The sequence below is a fragment of the Pongo pygmaeus genome, chromosome 7, assembly GCF_028885625.2.
Source record: "Pongo pygmaeus isolate AG05252 chromosome 7, NHGRI_mPonPyg2-v2.0_pri, whole genome shotgun sequence".
NCBI lineage: Eukaryota > Metazoa > Chordata > Mammalia > Primates > Hominidae > Pongo > Pongo pygmaeus.
Genome location: NC_072380.2, coordinates 42,110,594 through 42,136,065, shown reverse-complemented (window position 1 = coordinate 42,136,065; position 25,472 = coordinate 42,110,594). Strand labels below are relative to the sequence as shown.

The window sequence follows — 25,472 nt, the reverse complement described above, 5'->3', positions numbered from 1 at the left end:
CCAACCCCTGGGCATCCTTCAGAAACTCTGGAGCCATGGGGTTCACTGCCAGTACTTAAGCCTGTTTGGCAATTTGAAAAAAAAGAAGAGTCCCTATTTTCCCTATTAGCACCCTCCCACTGAGTTTGATTTTGCATTTTCTCCAGTACGTGCTCCTCCTCCCCGCATACCAGCAGGCTGCAGAGGAAGGTTTCCCTAATGTTTGGAAACACTGGAGGTAGTTTAGTAAATGGGCCCATTCTGGCAGTGCCGCTCATCCACGTTTTCCAAAATGTGTGTAATTTCCACTGTAGTCTCGGCTCCCCAGTCCACAATATGTTCTGAAGTGTCAATTCTAAATGCAGCCCATTCCTTGCGCAGTGGGGAAATGTGGCACGCTCTGCGTTGTGGGCCAGAGCGCTTGGTGATGCGGGTGCACTTGGAATTCTATTTAGGTACCCACAAGACACCCCAATATCTTCCCACCCTCAGCAGAAAGATGTGAACTATTGAAGAGCTGTCTGCTTCGCTGCCTTGGGACTGAAGAAACAATTGCTCTCTTGGGCTTGGATTGGCAATTTAGGACTAATGGAGATTGTGGGGAAAGGATGGACAGGGCAGGTTGGGGTGTGGAGGCTTTTTTCTGCAGCATGGCCCTGGCCCTGGGATGGGAAGCACCTGAAACTTCCCTGCCTAGAAGAAGACAGTGGTCCCAAGGCTGTTTCTACAGGGGCCATAACAGCACGTGGGGACATGGACAATTTAGTCAACTAGCCCCGAACATCTGATTCATTTAGAAATCTGAGTTGACTGGATTCCAATCCAGCTAACGTTTATTGAGCCTCCGTTGTGTGGCCAGCATTGTGCTTAAACTCATGTCTGTTGTTTTCAGCATGACTGGCGGGAGCTCCTATCTGGTTGACATGGGGCACAAAACTGCATCATGTTCTGCTCAGGAAACATGTATTGAGTGGTGCTTCTGTGCTAGGCTTGGGGATTCTGAGTTGGGCGGAGATGAGAAGAGAGCTTGTCTCCTACTTCCCTGCCCAGGGAGTCCTGGGTGGTCCCAGAACTATTCAGCAGAAGCATTTGCTTAATCTCAAGGCATTTTGTTCTTTAGGAATTCTGGTTCTATTTCTTACCCAAAAAGAGACACAGATACTGAAGCTGAAATTTGTTATTGTACATAAAACATTCTGTTCGCTTCATCTGGTTATCTGATGGGAAACAGTGGCGTTTGGATGCCTGTTTATTTCTCACTATTGGGAAAATAATCCTGTCCCCCGCAGGCTTGCCACTTGGGTCCACTCCGCATTCTTCTCCAGCACCGGGACTGGGTTTCTGGGAAGCTAGGCACCATGGCCATGGGGAACTTAGACTTTCCTTGGATCTTCCTGTTGTAAATTCTCAGCTGTGGGCTCTGCAGTGCATGCAGGAGGGAGTAGGGGTTCCAGAACATATGATTTGAAAGTAGGAAGAAGCGGGAGATGCCAGATATATCAAAAGCACATGGATTTTTCACACTGGGGGTAGAGGGATTTAAAAAAAATCTCAATTCTGAAAAATAGACCCAGTGTGCAAAACCCTTTCCAACTCACGAGCTCATTAGGAGTCGAATTCCACCAAAGCCGTGCCAAAGAGTAGGCCTGTAACCCAAGAGATCCCTTTGGAAGGACAGTCAATATCTGATCCCAGGAATAAGGGGAACCCCTGTGTGTGTGAAGAGCAAATCCTAGGTTCAGCTGTGCCTCCCCCCTTCCCTCCCTCCTCCAGGGATCTCGGGTTTAATGTTGGCCCTTTTTGGAATCCACACAGCACCTTTCTCATGGGTTTAAAAATAGACTCCAGGGCTGCCAACCCTCTTAAAAAGAACATGATGGAGATCGGTGCCAACTCTGTGGGGCCTGATCTGGGCTCTGATCACCTCCCTAAATAGACCCCCGCACTTGCCTTCCCTTACTCCAGCCAGGCTGGGTGCCCAGGATACCTTAATTGACCACTGGGCACTCTCCACACAAAGTTAAATAGAAAAACAACCAAGACTCCATTCCCCTCTCCCTTTCTTCTGTCACTGCCATCAAGGTTAAGAAGGAATGACCAGGTTTGGAGGGGGTCAGGCTGGATTTCTGATTCAATTCAATGTGACATTTGTGTGGAACATTCTGTAAAGTTCCTTCCTAGTTAATAACATTTCCCTGACAGCGATGCTCCTGGTGGCTGACACACTCCCTAGGGTGGTCACTGGCTGGGTCTGAGTGGCGATAAACCAGCCTGCCTTTCTCAGTAAAGGGTGGAGTTCCTGGTACCCACCCTTATCAGTGGTGCCCAGAGTCTCTAGGAGCAGGGGCGGCTCCTTGGGTGGGTGAGGACGGAACAGATGGAAGGAGGGTCAGGAGGAGAGCCCAATGGGTCAGCGGGCCACAGCCAGCAGCAGGACACTGCAAGGGCAGCTGCGGACAGGGAGCATGGGGGCACAACTGAGTCCACACATTGTTTCTTTGCTGCAGAGAATATGGGCATTGAAAAGGGTGCGTTGTAAGCCCAAGAGGTCTGGGTGCAGGGCAGAGCTTTGAGATTTCTTGGGATCCTGATCTTGACCATGGGTGTTTGACCCTGGGTAAGCAGTGATGAGGCCCTGATTTTCCAGTGTTGAAGCAAGATCAGTGACACCCCACACCTCTGGGTGAGACGTTAACCTTTGACAAAAGCTTTAGTCGAGAAGAAATGGAGGGGAGGAGGAAAAAAGAGCGTCAGCTGTCATTGATAGAGCACTTACCAAATGTGCCATAAGTGGTGATCAGCATTTTACATTATTCTCCCAATATTGGAGAGATGGGTGAAGCTATTTTCATTTTACTGTTGAAGAAATCAGTGCTCAGAAAAGTTATTTCCTTTATCAAAAGCTGCACAGCTCAATTGTGGGAGACCTACTGATTTAGAGCCTCTTAAGAGGCTGTCCAGAAAGCAAATAGTGTTGTTGCTATTGAGTTCTGGGTTTGAGTTGATTGTATAGGAGGGTTAAGCGGGACGGTCATTCCACAGGGCCTGAGCTGCCAGGATGCCCTTCTCTCGAATCCTGGGGCTGCCCTGATCTCAGCTCTGATGTCCCTGTAGAGAGGAGCCACTTCATGTCTCTGACTGGCCACCATTTGAAGCAGCCTGGACCTGTTCTCCCAAATCATCCTGGGGAGGCAGAGTTGCCTGAGAATCCCACTCGCATGGGATTCTTTGCTGCAGGCTTGTGTTCTTCCAGCTCGTGAAATCCCTGCAGGAATTGACAGCAGCAGCAGCCGGTCAGGTGTCCCAGGGTCCCTGTCTATACTGAGAGCAGCCGACTGCACCAAGCCAGGAGCGAGCTGGGGGTTTAAGTGCTGCATAGTCTATTTCTTCCCTTTCTTCTCTCCCACATCATCCCTGCTTGGCATAGCTGCATGTGGCCCAGAGGACAGAACCCCACAGGCGAGGCCTCCAGGGTTTCATTATGCTTGTCTGCAGAGAGACCTGCAAGGAGACAGTCGGTAAAATATTTAGCAAGATGGGAAAAGCCTGAAGACTCCATGAAGCTACAGGCTAGAACAGTGGCCTGTGTCTGCCGAGAGTCTCTAGCCTTTTCTTTAGCCCATCAGTTCCTTTCTGGTGGTTTGTTTTGATCTCACTAGCAGATCTTAGCACACTAAATGCCTACATTAAAACGTGCAGCCTTGAAGTATGAACAAAATGCAGACGGAGAAGCAGGATGATTATTTGTGGTCTAAGGGTGTGGTTGTGAGGGAGGGTTGAGGGGACAGTCAGTTATGGGGAAAAGAACAATAGTTTAGCTTTCTGAATCCCTAGAGCCCAAAGAGACCCTTCCAAGTCGTACAGCTTACCCAGTGGTCTATATGCCAGGTCAAATGTTGAGTTTTTTTTTTCCTGCCATCCTGAAGGATCTCCTGCAAAGATTAAACCCTTTCTGAATAATGAGTTCTATTAAGTCACGTATCTCTTATAGCTGGAAAGTTCTTCCTGTGGAATCTAAATCTTTTCCATAGCAATTGAACCCCAAGACTTACAGTTTCTTTATGACTCATGGAAGTGGTGGGGACATCATTCTTCTAACACCAGTCAGTAATCACTGTGTTTAGCACTGCCCAGCACTGTGCCAGTCACATAGAGGAGTAGGTGGGGAAAGCAAGGGAGAGGGACTGGGAATTTGGAACATGAGAACCAAGCTGTCTCTGCCTGGGAGACATTTAGAATTCAGTCCTGGTGGCAGGCCACCACACCTGGGACTGGGCACCATATAATTAGCTCCAATGTGGCATTCAAGGCTGCAGTGCTGGAATTTATGTTTCAAGGGCTCTCTCCCTTAGCTTTATCATCTCAGCTCCTTTAGCCTCAGGCCTCACTGAGCAACATGTTTGTAGTTGTGTTCTTTCTCCTCCTCTTGGGCCTTGCCTGACTCATCGCCTGTCTAAGTTTCAAAGCCTCAACCCTAAGGAGGTCATGACTAATGTCAAGAATTCTTGGCAGTTCTGAGAACTAAAGTCCTCTGATAATACTTCAGCATCTTTCCCATTACACTCAGAGTGCTGTGGGTTGTATTCAGCTTCTGGTCCACTATGACTATCACGTCTTTTAATTTGTGATTGTATATAACCCACAGCATTGTATAATATGAAGAAAGACACAGCTTAAGAATTATAAGAACTGAGTACCAAAATGCGACTGGGAATGTTTTGCTACTGAGCTTTGAATATTTTACTTGTAAGATCTGTTTATCTCACCTTTAAGACAGATACTCTGTATAGATAGAACTCTCAAAACTCAATCAGAAAACAAACGTTCCAACTTAAAAATGGACAAAAGATTTGAACAGATGTATCACCAAAGAAGATATATAGGCCGGGCGCAGTGGCTCACGCCCGTAATCCCAACACTCTGGGAGGCCGAGGCAGGCAGATCACCTGAGGTCAGGAGTTCAAGACCAGCCTGGCCAACATGGAGAAACCCCATCTCTACTAAAAAAATACAAAATTAGCTGGGCGTGTTGGCACATGCCTGTAATCCCAGCTACTCAGGAGTCTGAAGCAGGAGAATAGCTTGAACCTGGGAGGCGGGGGTTGCAGTGAGCCAAGATCGTGCCATTGCACTCCAGCCTGGGCAACAAGAGCCAAACTCCGTCTCAAACAATAAAAAAAAGAAAAAAGAAAAAAAAAACAATGAAGATATATAGATGGCAGGTAAGCACCTGAAAAAGGTGTTTAATATTATCAGTTATTGGGGAAATGCAACAGACCCCTTCTCTACAAATTTTTTTTTTTTTTTAATTAGCCATGTGGTACATCTATTAGGATGTCTGAATTAAGACAGACCATACCAAGTCTTGACAAGGATGTGGACTGGCCGGCAGGAGACAGGGAATACCAAGAGGCACGAGGAAACTTTTGGAGGTGATTATGCCCATTATCTTATGTGGCCATGGTTTCAGGGATATACATATGCCAAAACTTAGCAAATTGTACATTTTAAATGTGCAACTCATAGTGTGTCAATTAATCCTCAAATAGTTGCTAAAAAATCGTATCTCTTTCAGTTCATTGTGCAAGTCAATTGCATTCGTGTTTTTGAAAGTATTATATATATTATTTATCCATTTGAGCGGGGAATTTTTTCTCTCTCTAAATATTAATGTTGGAACAGTGCATTAGAATCCCTTGAGATATTCCACTGGGCTGTGATCAGGGATGTTCCAGTAACCATCATTTATTAATTGGAGCTCTCTGCGTAGAGGATTCTAGCAAATCTGGAAGGTGGTTTTCAGAGGTGCAAGGCGAGAGACCTGGAGGGTGAGCTGGGCTTTAGCAGCGTGTGCCTGGGGAGGGAAGGGGCTGTGTGACTTACATCCAGACAGGCTGCTGCCTTCGAGAGGGTGTCCATCCTCAAGTTCAGCCCCAGTGCTGTGGAGGGTCTTATGCCTGGAGAATTCTCACATTGTCGTCTTCAAATACCAGTTTTTTAACCCCCATGGGGAGGAGTTGTATTATTACACTTCAGATCCCTCTTTTTTGGCAACACCCTGGCCTTTCTTGATCTTTGATTATCCCACTTCCTTGGGATGCCCCCCAGTTGCTGCATAGCTTTGAAGAGTACCTGGCTTTGTAACACACTCTCACAGTATTTTCTTCTTTTTTAATTTTTATTTTTTTAGAGACAGGGTCTCACTCTTGTCACCCAAGCTGGAGCACAGTGGTGCAATCATAGCTTACTGCAGCCTCCAACTCCTGGGCTCAGGCGATCCTCCTGTCACAGCCTCCTGAGTAGCCAGGACTACAGGCATGTGCCACCATGCCTGGCTAATTAATTAATTTGTGTGTGTGTGTGTGTGTGTGTGTGTGTGTGTGTGTGTTTGGAGACAGGGGGTCTCGCTATGTTGCCCAAGCCGGTCTTGAACTCCTAGCCTCAGGCAATCCTCCCGCCTCAGCCTCCCAAAGTGCTGGGATTATGATCCTTCAAGATCATCCCCCACATTATCTCTTCCTGGTGCTGAGCACACTATTATTAGGAATCTTGCTGGTGCTGCTAGTGGCAGGGCTTTGGATCAATTTGGCTTTGAACCAGTCGGACCCACCATTTACTAGTGGTGACCTTGGTCCCCACCCATTACCTCCCTGGGCTCAGTTTCTTCATTTATCCAACTGTAGTAGCGTTGCCTACCTTATGGGTGGCTGTGAGGATTAAATGAGATAATGCAGTATGTCCATCAGCTAATAAGCGCTCAGCATGCTAGTTCCTCACCAACGCGCAGCTGTACTGTACAATGTCAGGGGACAGCGGGAGAGGAAAAGAGCATTTGGTATTGTGTCTTGACTGTGACTTGAAGCCAGCACGAAGCCGGCTCATGATACAAAACACCTATGATCTGAACAAGCCATATTGCTAGGGGCCCAGTTACCTGACACTGCTTTTACTGACGGCTCCCTCATCCCTCTGAATTGAGCCTACTCTTGATGATGTCACCCCAAGTCTTCTCCAAAACCCCAGACATGGGTTTTGACATCTGCCCCTGAAATGACTGCATGAAAGGGTGATGGTGGTCACAGGACGGAACACTGGTTGCTTACTGCACGGACACAGCCTCGGGTGACGCTAGTTAACCGCCAGCGTCAGAGCAGTGCGGGAGGCAGCAGGGAGTGACAGCTCTGCCCTCCTGCAACCCAGCTGCGTCTCTCGTGGCGGCTCTCAGGCAGAATCTGGAATAGGCTGATTAACTGGTATCTCACGACACGATGGAAGAGCTCAAAACATGCAAATCGGTTATGGGGCATAAATAGAGTTTGCTGAGCTCACCCCGGCCGCGTCTCGGCAGGCTCTGGGGCCCATTCACCAGGGCATTCGGGGCGGCGGGAGGCAGGGCGGGAGGCCATGCAGCTTGGAGCTCCTCACCTCCATTGGACGTGTGTGCCTCCCCTCCGCAGGGGCAGGACGCCCTCCCCGAGCCCGCCGGCCGGCACCTGCAGCCCCCGCCCGCGCCACCGCGCGTACCCCCTTCTCAGGGCTTGGCAGCAAGTGCCTGCTCTCCGGAGAGCGCTTCGCATTAACTTTCCCATCTGACATAATCATGGAGAGAAAATGAAGAGATCCCATTAGCGGCGGGCTGGCGGGCGGGAGAGCGCAGGGCCAGGGCCGGACCGGGGCGAGCGGAGGGCGCCTGTATTTTTAGCCAGATGCCGCGTAACTTGCTGGCGCTCCCCGCGCCGCCCAGCAGATAACCGGGAGGGGGAGCGGGAGCCGGGCTCGGATTTCAGCGCGGGCGCCGGACGATGGCAGCGCGACAGGGCAGGTCCGGGCCAGACCCTGCGGTGAGTGCACGAGCTGTCGCGGTTGCCGGGCCGGGGCCGGGGCACCGGGATCGTGGCCGGGGCCGGGGCTCTGCGTCCGTCTTGCGGGTTGTGGCTCCACGCCCGGCTCCCCGGCGCCAACTTTCCCCGGCGGGTGCGGGCGCGCGCGCCGGGGCTGCCCTTCTGCTGCCGAGGCTTCTAGCAGGATCCAGAGGAAAATTCCTCTGGCCTGAAGGCTGCGGCCGCGGAAGGGCTGGAGCCGGGGCTGGGAGGCAGCGGGACCTGTGGCCGGCCCGGGAGAGGCGCACGGGCGGGAGCGCGGAGCCGCCGCCGGGGTGCCCCGAGGGGGGCCGGGCCCTGGCCGAGGCCGAGTCCCCTCACCCCAGGGGAGAGCCTGGCCTCGTAGATTCAGCAGGGAGTGGGAGATGCACGGCCTTGGGCTGGGCGGGCGCCTGGCTTGCGGCACGTCTGGCCCTTAAAACTCAGAAACGTGAGGCGCCCGGAGGCCCCCAGGTAGCAGGAAATGAATGGGGAAGAGGAAGGCAGACCTGTTGGGCGCCCTGGCAAGCCTGGAGCTCTCTGCCGCTGTCCCCTTTGATTCTCGCAGGCGCCTGGCAAGATCCCCATTTTAGCAATGGGGAAATGGAGGTTTGGGGCCTTAGATGAGCACAGCATCAAGTGGCCGAGCAGCGCATCCAGCCAGGTCTTCCCCAGTGACGTCCCAGCCCACCCTGCCCAGCCTCCAGGGTGGGGTGCAGACAGCACAGGGAACCCCAGGAATTTCCCCAAGGTCCTGAGTTAGGGTTGAGAGATTAAGAGGGAGCCCAGCACTCCCGCTCAGGCTTCTTGTTTCCTCAGTGACACCTTTAACTTGTTCATTTTATTTTTGCCAATGGTAGTCAGACTGGGGAGCCTGGAGACAGTTTGTAAAGCTGTAACAGCACAACTTTCTGGAAGGCAAAAGGAAAGAAACATAATAAAACACACACTCACTAGGGCCCAGTGTTCACCTCTGTTTCTCCATCGTCAAGGGAGTAAAGGCAGGGCTACCAGGCTATGCTGGATGGAGACAGCTGTCTTTCCTCATACCCCAGTGCAGCTCTCAGATCCCCCAAGCACAAGCAGACAGCTCCACATCAGGGCTGCTGCCTGTCTTCTGGCTGGGCTGCAGGTCCCCCAGGAAAGGACCTGAAATCTCTTCCTGAGAGCTCTGACAGTGGCTGCGTTAAAGAAGCTGCATTTTGCTCCGACAAGACCCCTTGGGAAAGTGGTATTGCCTTATCACTGTTTACAGCAATTGATATTAGCTCAGTTTCCATTCGCCTTTCTAGATAGGAATTTTGTACTAAAGATCTTGAGGTCAGTCATGATTTGTCCTAGGGAAAACTTAGGCCTCCCCAACCCTCAGAGAAGGTGTGAGGAGGCCCTGGGGTTCTCTCACCCGGGTCTGCCTGCTGGTGTTTCCCAACGTCCCCTGCTCATGGGTGACAGCATGTTGACATTCTGCGCGTGCTTCCGGCCCCTCCCTCTCAGGATACTGGAGCCCCCTTGCTCACCATCTATTGCTATATTAGTATCTGCTCAGGAAGTGCAAGTTTAATAATAGTCTGGGTGTCTCAGGTAACCAGGATTCACCACCCTTTCAGAGCAGGCCTGATGAGAACTTAATTCCTAGGAAGAATTCTGTTCCCTTCCTTCTCTTCCATTCCCTTCCTCCTGACGTGGGCACAGCTTCCAAACCCAGGCAGAAGGCTTTCTCCAGCCAGAGCTGAACTGGAGAGGACCCTTATGAGCACTAGAAAATGATTAGGCCAGCACAGTGGCGCGTGCTTGTAATCCCAGCATTTTGGGAGGCTGAGGTGGGAAGATTGCTTGAGGCCAGGAGTTCAAGACCAGCCTGGGCAACATAGGGAGACTTTATCTCTACAAAAAATAAAGAAATTAGCCAGGTGTGCTGGTGCACGCCTGTAGTTTCAGCTATTCGGGGGAAGGGGATGTTGACGCAGGAGGATCTCTTGAGCCCAGGATTTTGAGGCTGCAGTGAGCTATAACTGCACCACTGGGGGATCACTCTGGAAGAAAGAGGGAGACCCTGTCTTGAAAGAAAGAAAGAAAGGAGAGAGAGAAAAAAAGAAAGAAAGAGAAAAAAAGAAAGAAGAAGAAAGAAAGAGAAAGAAAACAAAGAAAGGAAAGGAAGGAAGGAAGAAGGAAAGAGAGAGAGAGAAAAAAAGAGGAGGAAGGAAGGAGGGAAGGAGGCAAAGAAGGAAGGAAGGAAGGAAAGCAGGAAGGAAGGAAAGAAGGAAGGAAGGAAGGGAAATGATTGACCCAGGAAGCGGTATAGCACAATAGTTAAGAAGTATGCTACCTAGACTCAAATCCTGGCCATGCTACATATTAGCTATGTGACTTTGGACAAGTTACTTTTCTGTGACTTGGTCACTTCATCTGTAAAAAGGAGATAACAAAACACCTGCCTTGTGAGATTATTCTGAGGAGGGAGTGAATTAATTTGTGTGGCGTGTTTAAAACCTGGAGAGAGCTTTGTGAAAGTAAACTTGTTTTGTTTTGAAAGGAAGTTCAGGGACATCACATTGATTAGGCAGCAGGGATGCAGGCACAGCAGAATGTCTGCTGTGTGCAGATCCCCGAACATGCACACAGGTAGAATTAGATTAAAATGAAGCTGGAGATGAGGAGGGGAAGAGACACCAGAAGACAGCTTTGGTGGGGTGCACAATAGAAGTGCCAGCACCTCACTGGTGGCCAGGGTTTGTGGACACGGTGGAGTAGTTTTCTGTATAGGATGAGCAGGCCTCCTGGCCTCCCGATCTGGGAATGGATGAGCCTTGGAGAGGGCCAGTCATTCTGCTTCGGTTTGTCATAGCCCAGAGATGGTCAGGTTTGTATTTTGTTGCTGTTGTTTTTTGGGTCAGTATGCGCTCAGGTAAATATTTTGAATGGAACACATTGGATTCTTTGGACATGCCTCCTGCCCTGTTGCATTTGCTGGATGTACTGAGGACAGGTCATTGAATTGGAGCAGTTGGACTAGACAGATGGGCAGTAGGGGCTCAGCAGAACACGATGGTAAAGATGAGTCTCATATCCCAACAAGGGCCATTTGCTCTGTAGCTGAAATATTGCCTGGCCCCTAGGAGGTTCTCAATGAATACTCACGGAATGGATCCACGGGTGCATGCATGCACATATGACCCCTTTATAACACAATCGCTTGATTATTCAGATCAAGAGAGCAAGGACCCATATTCTGAGTGATTATTCTCTCTTTGCCCTAGCAGGATATTGGTCTTGAAATAGGATCCCAGTAAATACGTTGTGGAATTAAACTGAGTGATGTGTAGTTGCTACTGGGAGTGGCATTATCTGCAGTTCAGCTCCCAGATGCCCTGAGGATCCTGCTGAGTCCTGACTACTCTATACCTGGAGAAGAACCCCCCCCCCCCAAAAAAAAAGAAAGAAAGAAAAAGCTTTAGCAATTGCACTTGACTGCTAACTGTCTAGGTGACCTTAGCCGGTCACTTTACTTCCCTGGGCCTCAATTTTATCTTCAGTGACAAGAAGGGCTGGAACTAGATGGTTCCTTTCTAGAGACCTGTCTTGGTCTGAATAGACTGCTCAGGGACAGAGCCTGAGTGGGACCTCCTAGCATTTTTCCTCTGCCGTGGATTAACTGTTTAATTGGCAGAGGCATATAGGCCTGCCCAGCCACCAGCCTGTCAGGGCTGCCTGAACACCCTCAGGCTTGAAATGGCTGAGAACGCCCTTGGGGTCAAGGACAGTGGAAAGGCATAGACTTCAGTGGGATACCCCTGGATTGAATCACCCCAGGTATTTATCTGCAGAACTTGGGCAAGTTATTAACCTCTCAAAACCTCAGTTTCATCACCTCTAAAATGGGGATAATAATTATACCTACCCACAGGTTGTGATAAGAATTAAAAGATGTAATGCTGGTAATACATTTGTCCCAGTGGTTGGTATTATAATTTTAGTATTCTATTATGGGAACGACAGAAATGGTTTAGCTTTCCTCAATCTAGTCCATATGGGGCTTCCCTTACCCTCTATTTATGTGCTTGTCTATCATAAATTTTTTTTGTGACAGAGTCTCGCTCTGTCGCGCAGGCTGGAGTGCAGTGCCGCAATCTCGGCTCACTGCAAACTCTGCCTCCCAGGTCCAAGTGATTCTTCTGCCTCACCCTCCCAAGTAACTGGGATTACAGGCATGCACCACCACACCCGGCTATTTTTTCTATTTTTAATAGAGATGGGGTTTCACCATGTTGACCAGGCTGGTCTCTAATTCCTGGCCTCAAGTGATCCATCCGCCTCGGCCTCCCAAAGTGCTGAGATTACAGGAACCACCGCGCCCTGCCAGTTTGTCATAAATATTCTTCTTTGCTTCCTGGATTCAGTGCTTTGAACAGTCAAACAGTGTCATTAGTGGATATTGCATCTATTTTTATCCACCCATTCTCAGGTTTTCAGCCTGAATCCTATTATTGTGCCGTAAATGGTAGTTAATTGGTGGGAGAAATGTCTCTTTAATACTCTTATTCTTGGGGAATAATATAGTGTTTTTCCTAATAATTGAATCTAGACAGACTTTCTGAATCAGCAGCATAAATAGACATTTATCTGAGAGACTAAACCTTAACTGGGGGTTTTCTCTGGAAACCCAGCTCATGCCTGGAGAGCCAATAGCTTGATCTTCATTTCTGAAATATTTCCTGCCCCACAGATGCCTTGCTGAGGAACCTAGGATGTGAATGCCATGTGCTTTAGGTCAAGGGAGGCCTCGCCCTAGCAGACACTTAATGCTTTGGAGGATTCAAAAGAGATAGAAGACTTGGTCCCTGCCCCAGGAAGCAAACAGTTTGGCTGGGGAGACAAGACTTGCCTGAATTCAATACCTAGAGAAAGAGATATTTTAAGTGCATTAAAAAAAAAAAAAAAAAACAAGCTCCTGTTTTGTGGTTCCTAGATTTAAAGATGGCAAATACTGAGTGTCTATGGATAGTGTCATTCATGCAGGAAGTAGCCACCATCGAGGCCTTGAAGGGAAGAAAGATTGGAAGTAGCAAACCAGAGGGAGATGGAGCTTCAGGGCCCAGGGAGGAGGAAGGTGCAGGCCAGGAGGTAGACAGAGCATGAGAATGTCACAGAGGACAAGGGAGGTGAGAAGGGGCTCCTGCCGCCGTGGGGACAGCGAGATGAGTGTGCCTCATGAACAGGCAGCCACAGGGCTTGGACTTGAACTTGAGCTTACATCATAGGGGCCCATGTGGGACCTGAGGTTGGGGAGGGCTGGCAGGAAGTCAGGATTCGGGGAAGACCAGTGAGGCAGGGATGGAGGAGGTTGGCTGGGAGGCAGGGATGGAGGAGGTTAGCTGGGTGAGGCAGGGATGGAGGAGGTTGGCTGGGTGAGGCAGGGATGGAGGAGGTTGGCTGGGAGGCAGAGCGAGGAAGCAGCACTTCTGCACGCCTGGGGTTGTGGGCGGGGACTGGGAGGTGGTGTGGGGCAGCACCTGAGTATGGAGGGAGGAGCCCCTGTCTGGAAGGCTGGAGAACCCTACTGCTGACGCCCTGAGGACTCCCTGTTTCAGTGGTGAAGACGTGAAGCGCTGCTTTGGGGAGGAGGATGAGAGTTCCATTTGGTCTTCGGCTGTAGATTTGGAGTCTTCTGTGTTCAAGGGTGTTCAAGGGTGGTCATCACTAGTGTGTGCATGAGTTTCCCGTGGCTGCTGTAACAAATCACCACACACTTAGTGGCTTAACACTACGGAAATGTGTTCTCTCGCCGTCTAGAGGCTGGAGGTCTAAATTAAGGCCTCCACAGGGACACACTCCCCCTAGGGCTTCAGGACCTTCTTTCATGAGCCTCCACCTTCCAGAGGTTCCTTGCTTTCTTGTGTGTGGCTAAAGTCACTCCAGTCTCTGGCTCTGTCTTCACATAGCTTCACCTCTGTGTGTGTGCATACGTGTGTGCACATGTGTGTATATGTGTGTGTGCACACAGGTCTCTGTATGTGCATGTGTATGTGTGCGTGTGTATGTGTGCATGTGTGTGTGTATGTGTGTGTATGCATCTCTTGGTGTGCATGTGTGTGCACACGTGTGTGTGTGTGTGAATCTGTGTGTGCACGTGCATCTGTGTGTGCATGTGTGGATACACATATATGTGCATGTTTGTCTGTGTGTGTGCACGTGTGTGTCTGTGCATGTGTGTCTTCTCCTTTTCCGTCTTTTTTAAGGACACTTATTGAATTTAGGGCCAGCCTAGGTAATCTAGGGTGATCTCATCTCAAGATCCATGACTTAATTACATCTACAAAGACTTTTTTTTCAAATAAGGTCACCTTCACAGGTTCCAGGGATGAGAGTGTGGACATATCTTTTGGGAGGCACCATTCAGCCCACTGCAGCATGTTTTTTTTTAGGAGGGCATGTAGAGGAAGGAGACAAAGTGCCTGGGTGGAGAGGAAGCCACCGTGGGTCTTCTGTGGGAATGGCATCACACGCTTCTCCCATGTGTGGTTTGTCATATGACCACTCTCACCCCTTCAACTCAGCCTTGTATGCAACTATGTGCCAAACACTTTATTTCCTTTAAGCATCATGAAAAGGGGACAAGAAAGGCTTTACTCTCCCCAGCTTACAAATAAGGAAATAGAAGCTGAGGGTGTCTAAGTAACTGAGGGCACTCAGCTAGACCCAGTGGAGTGGCTCTGAGTCTAGGCCACTGGCTCCAGTGCCTGAGGACTGGGCTTTAATTATTACATTTGTCTTTGTGAGTGTATTAGCCTGTTCTCACACTGCTAATAAAGATGTACCCGAGACTGGGTAATTTATAAAGGAAAGAGGTTTAATGGACTCACAGTTCAATGTGGCTGGGGAGGCCTCACAATCATGGCAGAAGATGAAGGAAGAGCAAAGGCATGTCTTACATGGCAGCAGGCAAGAGAGTACTTGCAGGGGATCTCTTCTTTATAAAACTATCAGATCTCATGAGACTTCTTCACTATCATGAGAACAGCATGGGAAAAACCAGCCCCCATGATTCAAGTACCTCCCACCAGATCCCTCCCAGGACACATGGGAATTATGGGAGCTACAATTCAAGATGAGATTTGGGTGGGAACACAGCCAAACCATATCAATTAGTAAACTTTATTTTATTGTCCTCAGCTCTCACCCTCTCTTGCTGTCACTCATCTTTAAAGGAAACAGATGTTCCTGGGGGCAGGGTCTGAGATGCATGGGGTGGGTGACGTAGCAGCAGCTAAGGAACAGAAGAGCTTCACTCTCATTTAAGAAATCTGGTGGGGGGCGCCTGGTGTTAAAGCTGAGACCGAGCTGGCTGCAGAGCTGGGAGGTTCGGCTCATGAATTTCTGAGCTACACTACCTGCATCTGAGTCCTGGCTGTGCCTCCTCCCTGCTGTGGGACGCTGCACAAGGCACTTCTGCTCTCTGTGCCTCAGCCCACTCATCTGTAAAATGGGACACTGCAATCCCACCTACCTCTTGGGTATTCAGAGTGAGGATAAAATGCTTATCTGTGCGTGTGCATGTGTGTGAATATATATTATAGTCATCCTTCGGTATCCGTGGGGGATTGGTTCCAGAACCCCCTATAGATACCAAAATCCACAGATCCTCAAGTTCCTCATATAAAGTGATATAGTGTTTGCATATAACCTACCCACATCGTCATATATACTTTAAATCATCTCTAGATTACTTAATTACTTATAATACCTAATGTAAGTGCTTTGTAAATAATTGTTGTACAGCATTGCTTTTCTGTATTACTGTTTTTTTTGAGACGGGAGTCTTGCTTTGTCACCAGGCTGGAGTGCAGTGGTGCAGTCTCGGCTCACTGCAACCTCCGCCTCCCGGGTTCAAGCGATTCTCCTGCCTCAGCCTCCTGAGTAGCTGGGATTACAGGCGCACGTCACCACGCCCAGCTAATCTTTGTATTTTTAGTAGAGATGGGGTTTCACCATGGTGGCCAGGATTGTCTTGGTCTCTTGACCTTGTGATCCACCTGCTTTGGCTTCCCAAAGTGCTGGGATTACAGGTTTGAGCCACCACGCCCAGCCTTCTGTTAGTATTACTTTTTATTTTAGTATTGTTATTTTAAATTTTTTTTCCTGAAAATTTTCCATCCATGGTTGGTTGAATAAATGGGCTTGACTGTATATATAAAGTGCTAATAACGGCTCTTAGCACATAGTAAGTGCTATGTGCTGTTTACTTAAAAAAAAAAAACACAGGGCTGGGTATGGTGGCTCATGCCTGTAATCCCAGCACTTTCAGAGGCCGGGGCAGGAGGATTGCTTGAGCCCAGGAGTTCGAGACCATCCTGGGGAACATAGTGAGACCCCATCTCTAAAAAGGAAAAACAGACAAATAGAAACAAAAACACAAAACAGCTCCAAAGAGCCCACACTTGGTTCCTTTGGTGCCTGCATTCATGACTCTTAGGGCCAGGGACCTCTGTGATATTGCGAGTTCTTCAGCAAGACTGTGGAGCCCCTGAAATCTCAGAGCAGGGAGACATCAGGCTGTGCTGTGCGCTTGCCATAGGAATGGGCTTCCCCTCAAAGACTGATTCTTCCTGAGTCCAAGCCAAGAACGTTTGCTTATAAAAATACCAAAAGGGGGCCAGGCGCGGTAGCTCACGCCTGTAATCCCAACACTTTGGGAGACCAAGGTTGAAGGATTGCTTGAGCTCAGGAGTTTGAGACCAGCCTGAGCAACATAGTGATGTCCTGTCTCTATAAAAAAATGTTTAAAAAAATAGTTGGGCATGGTGGTACACACCTGTAGTCCCAGCTACTTGGGAGGATCTCTTGAGCCCAGGAATTCAAGGCTGCAGTGAACTGCCCTTGTGCCACTGCACTCCAGCAACCTGAGTGACAGAGCAACACTCTCTTGTAACAAAACAAAACAAAAAACAAAAAACCAAAGGAAGGGAGGCCTGGGTGTGAAGGCAGTCCAACCAGGGGCTCTCAGGCTCCTGTGCACACCTGGTGTCACTGTGGGCACCAGGGTGCCACATCAGAACATGCAGGGGCCGCTGCGGGGGCCTGGGGCTTGATTGGGGTGGAGAAGTCATTAATACACCCAGGACACTCACCGCCTGTTGTTTTTCCTCACAGGCCGATGCTGCTACCAGCTTTCTGAGAGCAGCAAGATCAGGTAACTTGGACAAAGCTTTGGATCACCTGCGGAATGGGGTAGATATTAACACCTGTAACCAGGTAAGTGGGGTGGAGGCAGGCCTGTTGTCTCTGAAGAGTAGCTCTTGCCTGATGCCATTTCCTGAGAGCTTTGAAACTGCCTCTATTAACCTTTTCTCAGTGGCCTCGAAACTCCCCCAGGGCTTCTGCCTGTGGAAGGCCTTAACCTTGCTGTTTCCACGCCTGCCGTGGCCCAGGGCCCCACAGAGAAGGGCTGATGCCTGAACAGTGTGGGCGAGGCCCTCACAGATCCCCTGCGGTCTCCTCGCTTAGAAGTTGCAGTCGATCCCCGCTGTTGTCTTAGAATATATGGCCTTTGAATTGGGGCAGGAGGAAGAGCCTTTGAAAGATGCTGTGTCAGTGGGGATGTTCAGTCTCCTTTGTCCACCAGCAGTCTGTGTGGGTTCTCCGCTAGCCTGAGAAGAAAGTCGGGGAATGAGGCCCCGCTTGGGTCAGGTGCTGACAAAGGCGGGTAGGCTCGGGTTGAGGATGGCGGGGCTGGTGCAGAGGCTGGCTCTCCAGGGCTCCTGAGTGACACAGCCGAGCCTTAGCTTCAGAAGGGGCTGGCGAGGAAACGAAATGTGTTTGGGTTGGGTTGGAGGGCAGAGACTCGGGCTTGGAGCCAAAGATCCAGGAACTAACTAAATAGAGAGGGAATAACCCTCCAGGAAGGGAACAGGTGTGTGGCTTGGCCTTGTGGATTGGTGACAGGTTTTGTTTGTAGATATTTGCCTGCCAATTAAGTTGTTTAGTTACACGTGCTAATTGTTTCTAATTTAGAATACATTTATCCATTGCGACTTTTTAAAAACCATCTTAGCCATTAAAAATGTGTTCTTAATTGTGGTCAAATATACAGCATAGAATTTCCTATCTTAACCATTTTTTGGCATACAGTTCAATGGGATTAAGTCCATTCATATTATCCTATAATCATCATCCGTCTCCAGAACTCTTTTCATGTTGCAAAACTGAAACTCGGTTCTCTTTAAACACTAACGCCTCATTTCCAACTACTCCCCAGCCCCTGGTGACCACCCTTCAACTTCCAGTCTCTACGAATTTTATTACTATAAGGGACCTCACAGAAGCGGAATCCTGCTATATTTGTACTTTTGAGACTGGCTTCTTTTATTTAGCATAATGCCTTCATGGTTCCTCTGTACTTTTGTGGCTTGGGTGACTTTTCCAAGCTAGCAGGGCCAGATTTTCCGAATGTTGGTTAGGTTTTCCATGGGCAACGTGCCTCTGTCCTACCCCCTCATCTACTGTTTCCCTACCCTTCCTGCCCCTGTTTAAAATGCAAAATACCATCCGGTGCAGTGGCTCATGCCTGTAATCCCAGCACTCTGGGAGGCTGAGGTGGGTGGATCACCTGAGGTCAGAGTTCGAGACCAGCCTGGCCAACGTGGAGAAACCCTGTCTCTATTAAAAATACAAAAATTAGCCAGGCATGGTTGTGCATGCCTGTAATCCCAGCTACTTGGGAGGCTGAGACAGGAGAATTGCTTGAACCCAGGAGGCAGAGGTTGCAGTGAGCCGAGATCATGCCATTGCACTCCAGCCTGGGTGACAGAGCGAGACTCCATCTCAAAAATAAAATAAAATAGAACGGGCGCGGTGGCTCACACCTGTAATCCCAGCACTTTGGGAGGCCGAGGCAGGCAGATCACGAGGTCAGAAGTTCGAGACTAGCTTGGCCAATATGGCGAAGCCCTGTCTCTACTAAAAATACTAAAATTAGCCAGGCGTGGTGGTGCGCGCCTATAGTCCCAGCTATTTGGGAAGCTGAGGCAGAAGAATCGCTAGAACCCAGGAGGCAGAGGTTGCAGTGAGCTGAGATCGTGCCACTACACTCCAGCCTGGGCAACAGAGTGAAACTCTGTCTCAAATAAATAAATAAATAAACAAAATAAATAAATAAATAAAATGCAAAATACTACCTGCCTCCATTCCTAGGGCTAAGACCCCATTTGGATTCAGTTGGTCTTGCAGTGGCAGAAATTCACAGCTAAAAGATCAGAGAGAATGGAGCAGTATGGTATGTGATAGGAAACAGAAGTAGGTGTGTGATAAGAAGCAAAGATCCTGGCAGTGCACTTCAGAGGGAGAGTGAGGTATGTGGACCTGACTGGAATTTGCAAACTGGATGAAGGACCAGGCCCCCCGCCCCTTTTCTCATCCCTCCACCCAGAAATGCCAACATCCACATATCCACAGCCCAAAGGACATTGTGGTGGTTCTAACCAAGCATCTGCTCAGGCTGGCCTTTGCATAGCAGGTTGAAACTCAGCCCATTTTTTGATGCCAAGGGGTGGATGCAGCAAAGTCTGGAGGTAGGGTGAGAGTCTTGGTGTGAGAGTTGTTCAGGAGACAGGGTCTGGGACCTTCTTAGCGCCACACCTCCAGAAGCAGCTGCACAGGCTGCAGCTGTGTTGCCCCAGCCCCCCCATAGGCAGGGGGGTTGCTCGCTCTCTCCACCTGGGATGCATTCTTGGGCTTGCAGAGATGCACGCCTGGAGGCTTTCTTTGTTCTTACTGTGGCTGGAGAATTGCAGATGTGTTTCTCCACAGTGCAGTTCTCAGCGGAGGTGAATCACACCTTCAGAGGCCTTCCAAGGGTTAAGATTCTAGCTCTCAAAGGAATCCATTCAGCTGAAATGGGGACAACTGAACGTGCGTGAGACTTGAGCCAGGGCTCATTTTCTGTGTGAAATTGGAAGATTTTGATGCCACCAGGGAATAGCTGTGTTCTGATTGGTCTCCTGTTGGAGAGGCCTTGGGTGTAACTGCCTTGTCACTCTGCCTTCTCTCCTCAGAGCACCTCTTCAGTTCGTTTTGGGCTCAGAGAGCAGCAAGCACCGAGGTATTATTTGCACTTTATTGACACCATTTCTGATTGGCTCAGCGCCAGTGACAAGTGGCTGTCAGCCCTGCTTGAGGCTGAGGGGAAGCTCCTGCCTCAGACTCAAGACTGCAGTCCCGGCTAAGCCTGGCCTCTCTCTTAAAGAGGACACTGCCGCAAGTTATGAAATGAGCGTCAGAAGGGAACGAAAGACAGGACACACCAAGTGCAAAGCCCCTTGCTGCTGGTTAATTCTCACAGCTGCCAGATGTGGCCCTGTTGGTCCCTGTCTTATGGTCTGTGGCTGAGCAGGACAGGTAGCTGCAGGTGGCTGCGCCTGGAAAGGAGCTGGTCAGGGTTCCCTGAACCTCATTCTGGTTGCACAGGGCGGTTTGGTTTTGCTGTTGCAGGGAGAGTCCTGGTGGTGGGGGAGGGACTCCAGTGGCTGAACCCATGCCTGCATGAAACCCAAGAATGCACCCAGCGGGACAATCCTGCATCTGCGTAATGTGCACAGGGCCAGCCTCTTAATGCTACTAGAGCTTTCTGCTCTTTAAAACACGCATAAAAGCAAGCTCTTGTCCCGGGGTCATGGCAAGAGAATTTGCTTTCGGCTTGAATCTTCTGAGCTGATGGACTGTGGTGGCGGTAACAGGGCAAATACTTATCCTTACATAAGTAACACACTTTCAAATAGTTATGTTTTTGTGGAAAGAGTGTGTACTGTTTGCCATAATAGGAAGTAATTACTCTAAGTAGCGTGGAAAGAGGAACTCTTGGCTTACATAAGAGATGTCTGAATATTCAGGGCAGTTCCTTGTTGCATAGACTGTGTCTACTAATGTTCTATCATCATTATCATTACCATGTCTACAGGAAAGAAGAAATTTATATGTAAGAACACACACGTGTGCATACAGGAGCCCCCTTACATGAATGCCAATTTTAAAATTTATTACTTGCACTTTAGATGCCTGTGTCCAATGTACTTCCTGTGCATCTCCACATGTATATGGAGAGCTGGGCTGAAGGGATAGAATAATTTCATTTTAAAGTCACGGTCCTTATCCGCTCTGAACTGTAGTCTATTGGCAGTGAGAGCTATTAATCAAATAATGACACAAACAGATATGCCTACCAAAAACTATGTTAGGAACCATGAATGGAAGGCAGAGAGTATATGAGAGAACTGCCCTAGAGTCAGAGGTCAGAGAAGGCTACCATGAGGAAGAGACAGCTGAGCTGAGGGAGGTGCAGGGGCAAATAAGGTAAAGCAAGGGAGAACATGCCGGTCTTAGAGAGCAGCCTGTGCAAAGTCCCAGAGGCAGGGAAAGGAGCAGAGGGTTGAAGGAAGGCCAGAGTGGGCGCAGTGCAGACAGCACGAGAGGCCAGGCGAGGTGGAGCTGGGATCGTGCTGGAGCTTACAGGTAGGGGCGACAGTCACAACACTCAGTGACAGAGACAGGGACGTAAAGATGGGAACAGGAGACACTGGGAACTATGTGTGTGGGAGGGCGGGAGGAGGGCATGGGTGGAAAAACTAACTGTTGGGTACTGTGTTCACTACCTGGGTGACAGGATCATATACCCTCCAAACCTCAGTGTCATGCAGTACATTCATGTAACAAACCTGCACAGGTACCCCCAAATCTAAACTAGAAGTTGAAATTATAAACAAATGGGACAGCGTGCCCCTGGGCCAGAGCAGTGTGTGTGCATGCATGTGTGTGCTCACCAGCTGCACCAGATGTTAACCCTGTAGTTGCTGACTGAGGGGAAGGGGTCTGGAGGAGGGGGACAGTGGCCAGAGCAGAAGGGATGGGGTACTTAAGAGCCTGCAGCAGGCCGGGCGCGATGGCTCATGCCTGTAATCTCAGCACTTTGGGAGGCCAAGGTGGGCAGGTCACCTGAGGTCAAGTGTTCGAGACCAGCCTGGCCTACATGGTGGAACTATTTAGTCTCCACTAAAATAAAAAATTAGCCGGGCATGACGGCAGGCGCCTGTAATTCCAGCTACTCGGGAAGCTGAAAGGCAGGAGAATCTCTTGAACCCAGGAGGCAGAGGTTGCGGTGAGCCGAGATTGAGCCACTGCACTCCAGCTTGGGCAACAGAGCAAGACTCTGTCTCAAAAAAAAAAAAAAAAAAAAAAAAAAAAAAAAAAAAAAAAGGAGCCTGCGGCAGTGGCCACTGACCTGGAGGAGTGGAGCGTTTCAGCATTTAACACCTGCACAGCTATATTGCTGTGTCCTGGTTGAATATCCCCCCTTGTAGAAGCCACATGAAGGATTCCAGTCTTTCTTCCGAGTATAGAGGAAAGTGAACCACAGATTCAAGCACAGGAGTGACGTGATCAGGGTTGTGCTTTAAAGGGTCTCACTGGCTACCACGTGGAAAACAGGCGGAGGGCCCAACGGTGCAGTGGGAGAGCCTGTGTGTGCCCAGCAGCGCAGGAGGGACGTGTGGGCAGCTTGGATGAGGGTCATGGCTGTGGAGATGGAGCAAAGCCAAGCAGGCTTGGGTGATGGATTGGATGGGGCGCTGAGGGGAAGGAGACTCAAGAATGACCTTCCGAGAGCTGGCTTCCACGGCAGGTAGGTGGTGGCACCATCCACTAAATGAGGGTTGCTGGGAGCAGACCGGTGTGTGGAAACACGGGGGAGGAGTCAAGAGCAGAGCTGTTCCAGATCCCGGTAAGGAGGCTCTGAGGAATCCGAGCAGAAATATATGGTAAGCAGTTGGATATTTGAGCCTGGAACTCAGATAAGAGGTCCAGCCCAAAGATAGATATTTGGAAGTCATTCAGCCTTCGAGGAAGTCGAGTGCTGGCGGGGGCTGATGAGAGCAGGGAGGAAAGGCATGTTGAATATACTCCCACTCGCCTGTGTGGGGTCATTCCACAGCACTCATTAAACACCCACTCTGTGCCAGGCCTATTCTAGGCACTGAACAAGACAGACAAAATAGTCTGCATGCTCGTGGCCTGTGCATGTTGGTGAAGGAAACAGACAATAGCTAAGAGCATGGGCACATACATGAAGTCAGCTGATGGGAGACACTGGGGAGGAGGAAGGTCAAGGTGACTATTTCGGTGGGGTGGTTGGGAGGGCTCTCTAGGGAGACGACTTTCAAGAGGCCTGGAAGAAGTAAGGGAGGGAACCATGTGGTTTCTGGGGAACAGCATTCTTGGGAGAGCAGGAAACATGTGCAAAGGCCCTGGGGCAGGAGTGAAAGTGGTTTGCTTGGGGAACAGCAAGGCTGGAGTTGAGTGATGGAAGGGAAGGTGGTAGGCAGGGGGGTGGGAGGAGTGCCTGGGGCCGGATCAAGGAGGGCTTGCATTGGTGAGGGCTTAGATTTTGCCATAAGGGCGAAGTCATTTGAAGGTGTTACACAAGAGATGCTTATGCTGATGGAGGTTTCTAAACAATTGCGCTCACTGCTGTGTGGAGGATAGACTCCGGGCACAGGGACAGGAGCAGCAAGACTGGTGAGGAGGCTGGTGCGGGGGCCAGGTGGGACCCTGGGGTGGCTTTGAATAATGGGGAGAGAGGAGAGGGAGGTGGGGAGGCCAGAGGACTTGCTGCCCAGGCTTGGAGTGTCATCACCCCAGATGTGTTGGTCTCAGCACACATTTTGCCAGCGCTCCTTACGCAGCCCGGGAATGGGTCATTCTTCCAGCTAGAGCAGCCACATAGCAATGGGTTGGTAGGTTCCATCTCAGCTCAACAGCCACTGTGAAGACAGCCTTGATCCCCATAGCCTGAAGCCATCCCTGCCTTTGTGATGTGTCAGTACCTCTCTTAAGGCTCAAGCCTAGCTGGACCTACTATGTGACTTGGTAACATCGAGCAGGTCTTCCCTCTCCTGGTGGGCTCCAAGCCGTGGTGAGGCAAAACCCATGATTGGGGACTCTGTTTCTCTACAGCGCCTGGCATAGGATGTGTCCTATGGTAGATGCTCTGGCATTTGTCTTAATAAATGGCCACGTAATTGTGCACAGACCAGTATTAGCTTCACATGCTCAGTTTCCAGAATTATTGTTAGATTAATATCAAATCAAAATTTTTTCTCATGGAGACTATAGCAATACAAAAATACTTTCTGGGATGAAGTAACTGACTATACATATTGATGAGTCAACCAAATAAAATAAAACCAGAAAAGAGCAGTGCCAGCCTGTGTCCCCTGAATTCCTACAATTGTCAGATTGACGTGGATGTTCCACTGGGGGCCATGAGCTGGAATCCCAGGGGCAAAAAGCCTCACTCTTTTACTTTTCTGTTCTATTCCAATGATGCTGACACTTGCTGGTTCATTTGGCCTTCCTGATAGGAAAGAAAGAGCTTGAGACTCCAGGAGATAATTTTCCATGAAAAGGAGAAGCCTTGCCATCCACAACTCAGCATAAGGCAGAGTTCAAAGTGAAGACTTCCCAGAGCAGCCCAGGCACTGTTGGTCCTCTTTGCCTGTCTCATTTTTCTCCATAGTGCTTGTTATTGCGTGCCTTCATGTGCATTTATGTGTCTGCTTATTTTTGTCTTCACTAAATTGTAGGCACCTTAAGGGGAGAGGGCTTTGCTTTCCTCATTGCTGTGTGTCAGGATCCTGCTTAACCTATAGCACGTGCTCATAAACTCAGTTGACAGACTGTATGAAAAAAAAAGCAGTGATGTTGTTTGCTGTAGCTATGAATGGTGAAAGCTTATATATTTTATACTTAGTCCACGTAGGAACTAGACTAAGCACCATCACTTTGTAAGAGCCTTGTGCAATCGTGCATACTTAGGATAATGAGCCTGCAATAAGCACGGCTCAGATGCTGGCATTAGCCCCACGGGTCGAGTATTTGGCAATATTTGCTGCAGTGTCCAGAAGCTCGACCATCTGAATGATCACAAAAGCATAAACGATTTCCAGTGCGAAAACCCAGCCCAGGAAAGCATGTGAAACCATGCCAGCTCCCTGGATGTGCCCTAAAGTTCCACATGTGCATTAGGAAGCCCTAATGTTTATCTTAAAGGTAAAGGGTTGTGGGCATTTGGAATAAATGGAGCAACTATAACAATAATTTCTGCTACAGTGTAGTATTTTCTACAGCAGCCAAATTCCAAGTCTTTTGATCAGGATTTCTTGCGCTCCGGTGATGGTGATAATTACGACCTTTCCAAGCTATAGAATCTTAGGGCTTAGTGGAGCTCATGGCATTCAATTTCCATTTTATAGCTCAGGAAACTGAGGTCTAGAAGTTACTTCTGAATATCTTATGCTGTATGACTTTGGATTTGGGGAGTTGGGCTTAAGAAGTCCAAGATGAGGCTGGGCGTGGTGGCTCACGCCTGTAATCCCAGCACTTTGGGAAGCCGAGGCGGGCAGAACACCTGAGGTCAGGAGTTCGAGACCAGCCTGACTAACATGGAGAAACCCTGTCTCTACTGAAAATACAAAATTAGCCAAGCGTTGTGGCGCATGCCCGTAATCCCAGCTACTCAGGAGGCTGAGGCAAGAGAATCACTTGAACCTGGGAGGTGGAGATTGTGGTGAGCTGAGATCGCACCATTGCACT

General features: G+C 49.4%; 1 protein-coding gene across 13 annotated transcripts in view; it reads left to right on the top strand.

Moving 5' to 3' along the window:
* ANK1 (ankyrin 1) overlaps positions 1 to 25,472 on the top strand; it is a 243,289-nt gene that overhangs the window by 120,863 nt on the left and 96,954 nt on the right. For 9 of the 13 annotated variants that reach the window (XM_063668702.1, XM_063668704.1, XM_054499717.2 and 6 more), the window contains exon 2: positions 16,986 to 17,087. In XM_063668702.1, coding sequence (XP_063524772.1) covers positions 16,986 to 17,087 — 102 coding nt within the window. Of the gene's footprint in view, positions 1 to 7,344; positions 7,821 to 16,985; positions 17,088 to 25,472 lie in introns of those variants that run through there. The other 4 variants (XM_063668706.1, XM_063668699.1, XM_063668701.1 and 1 more) reach the window with 1 other exon arrangement.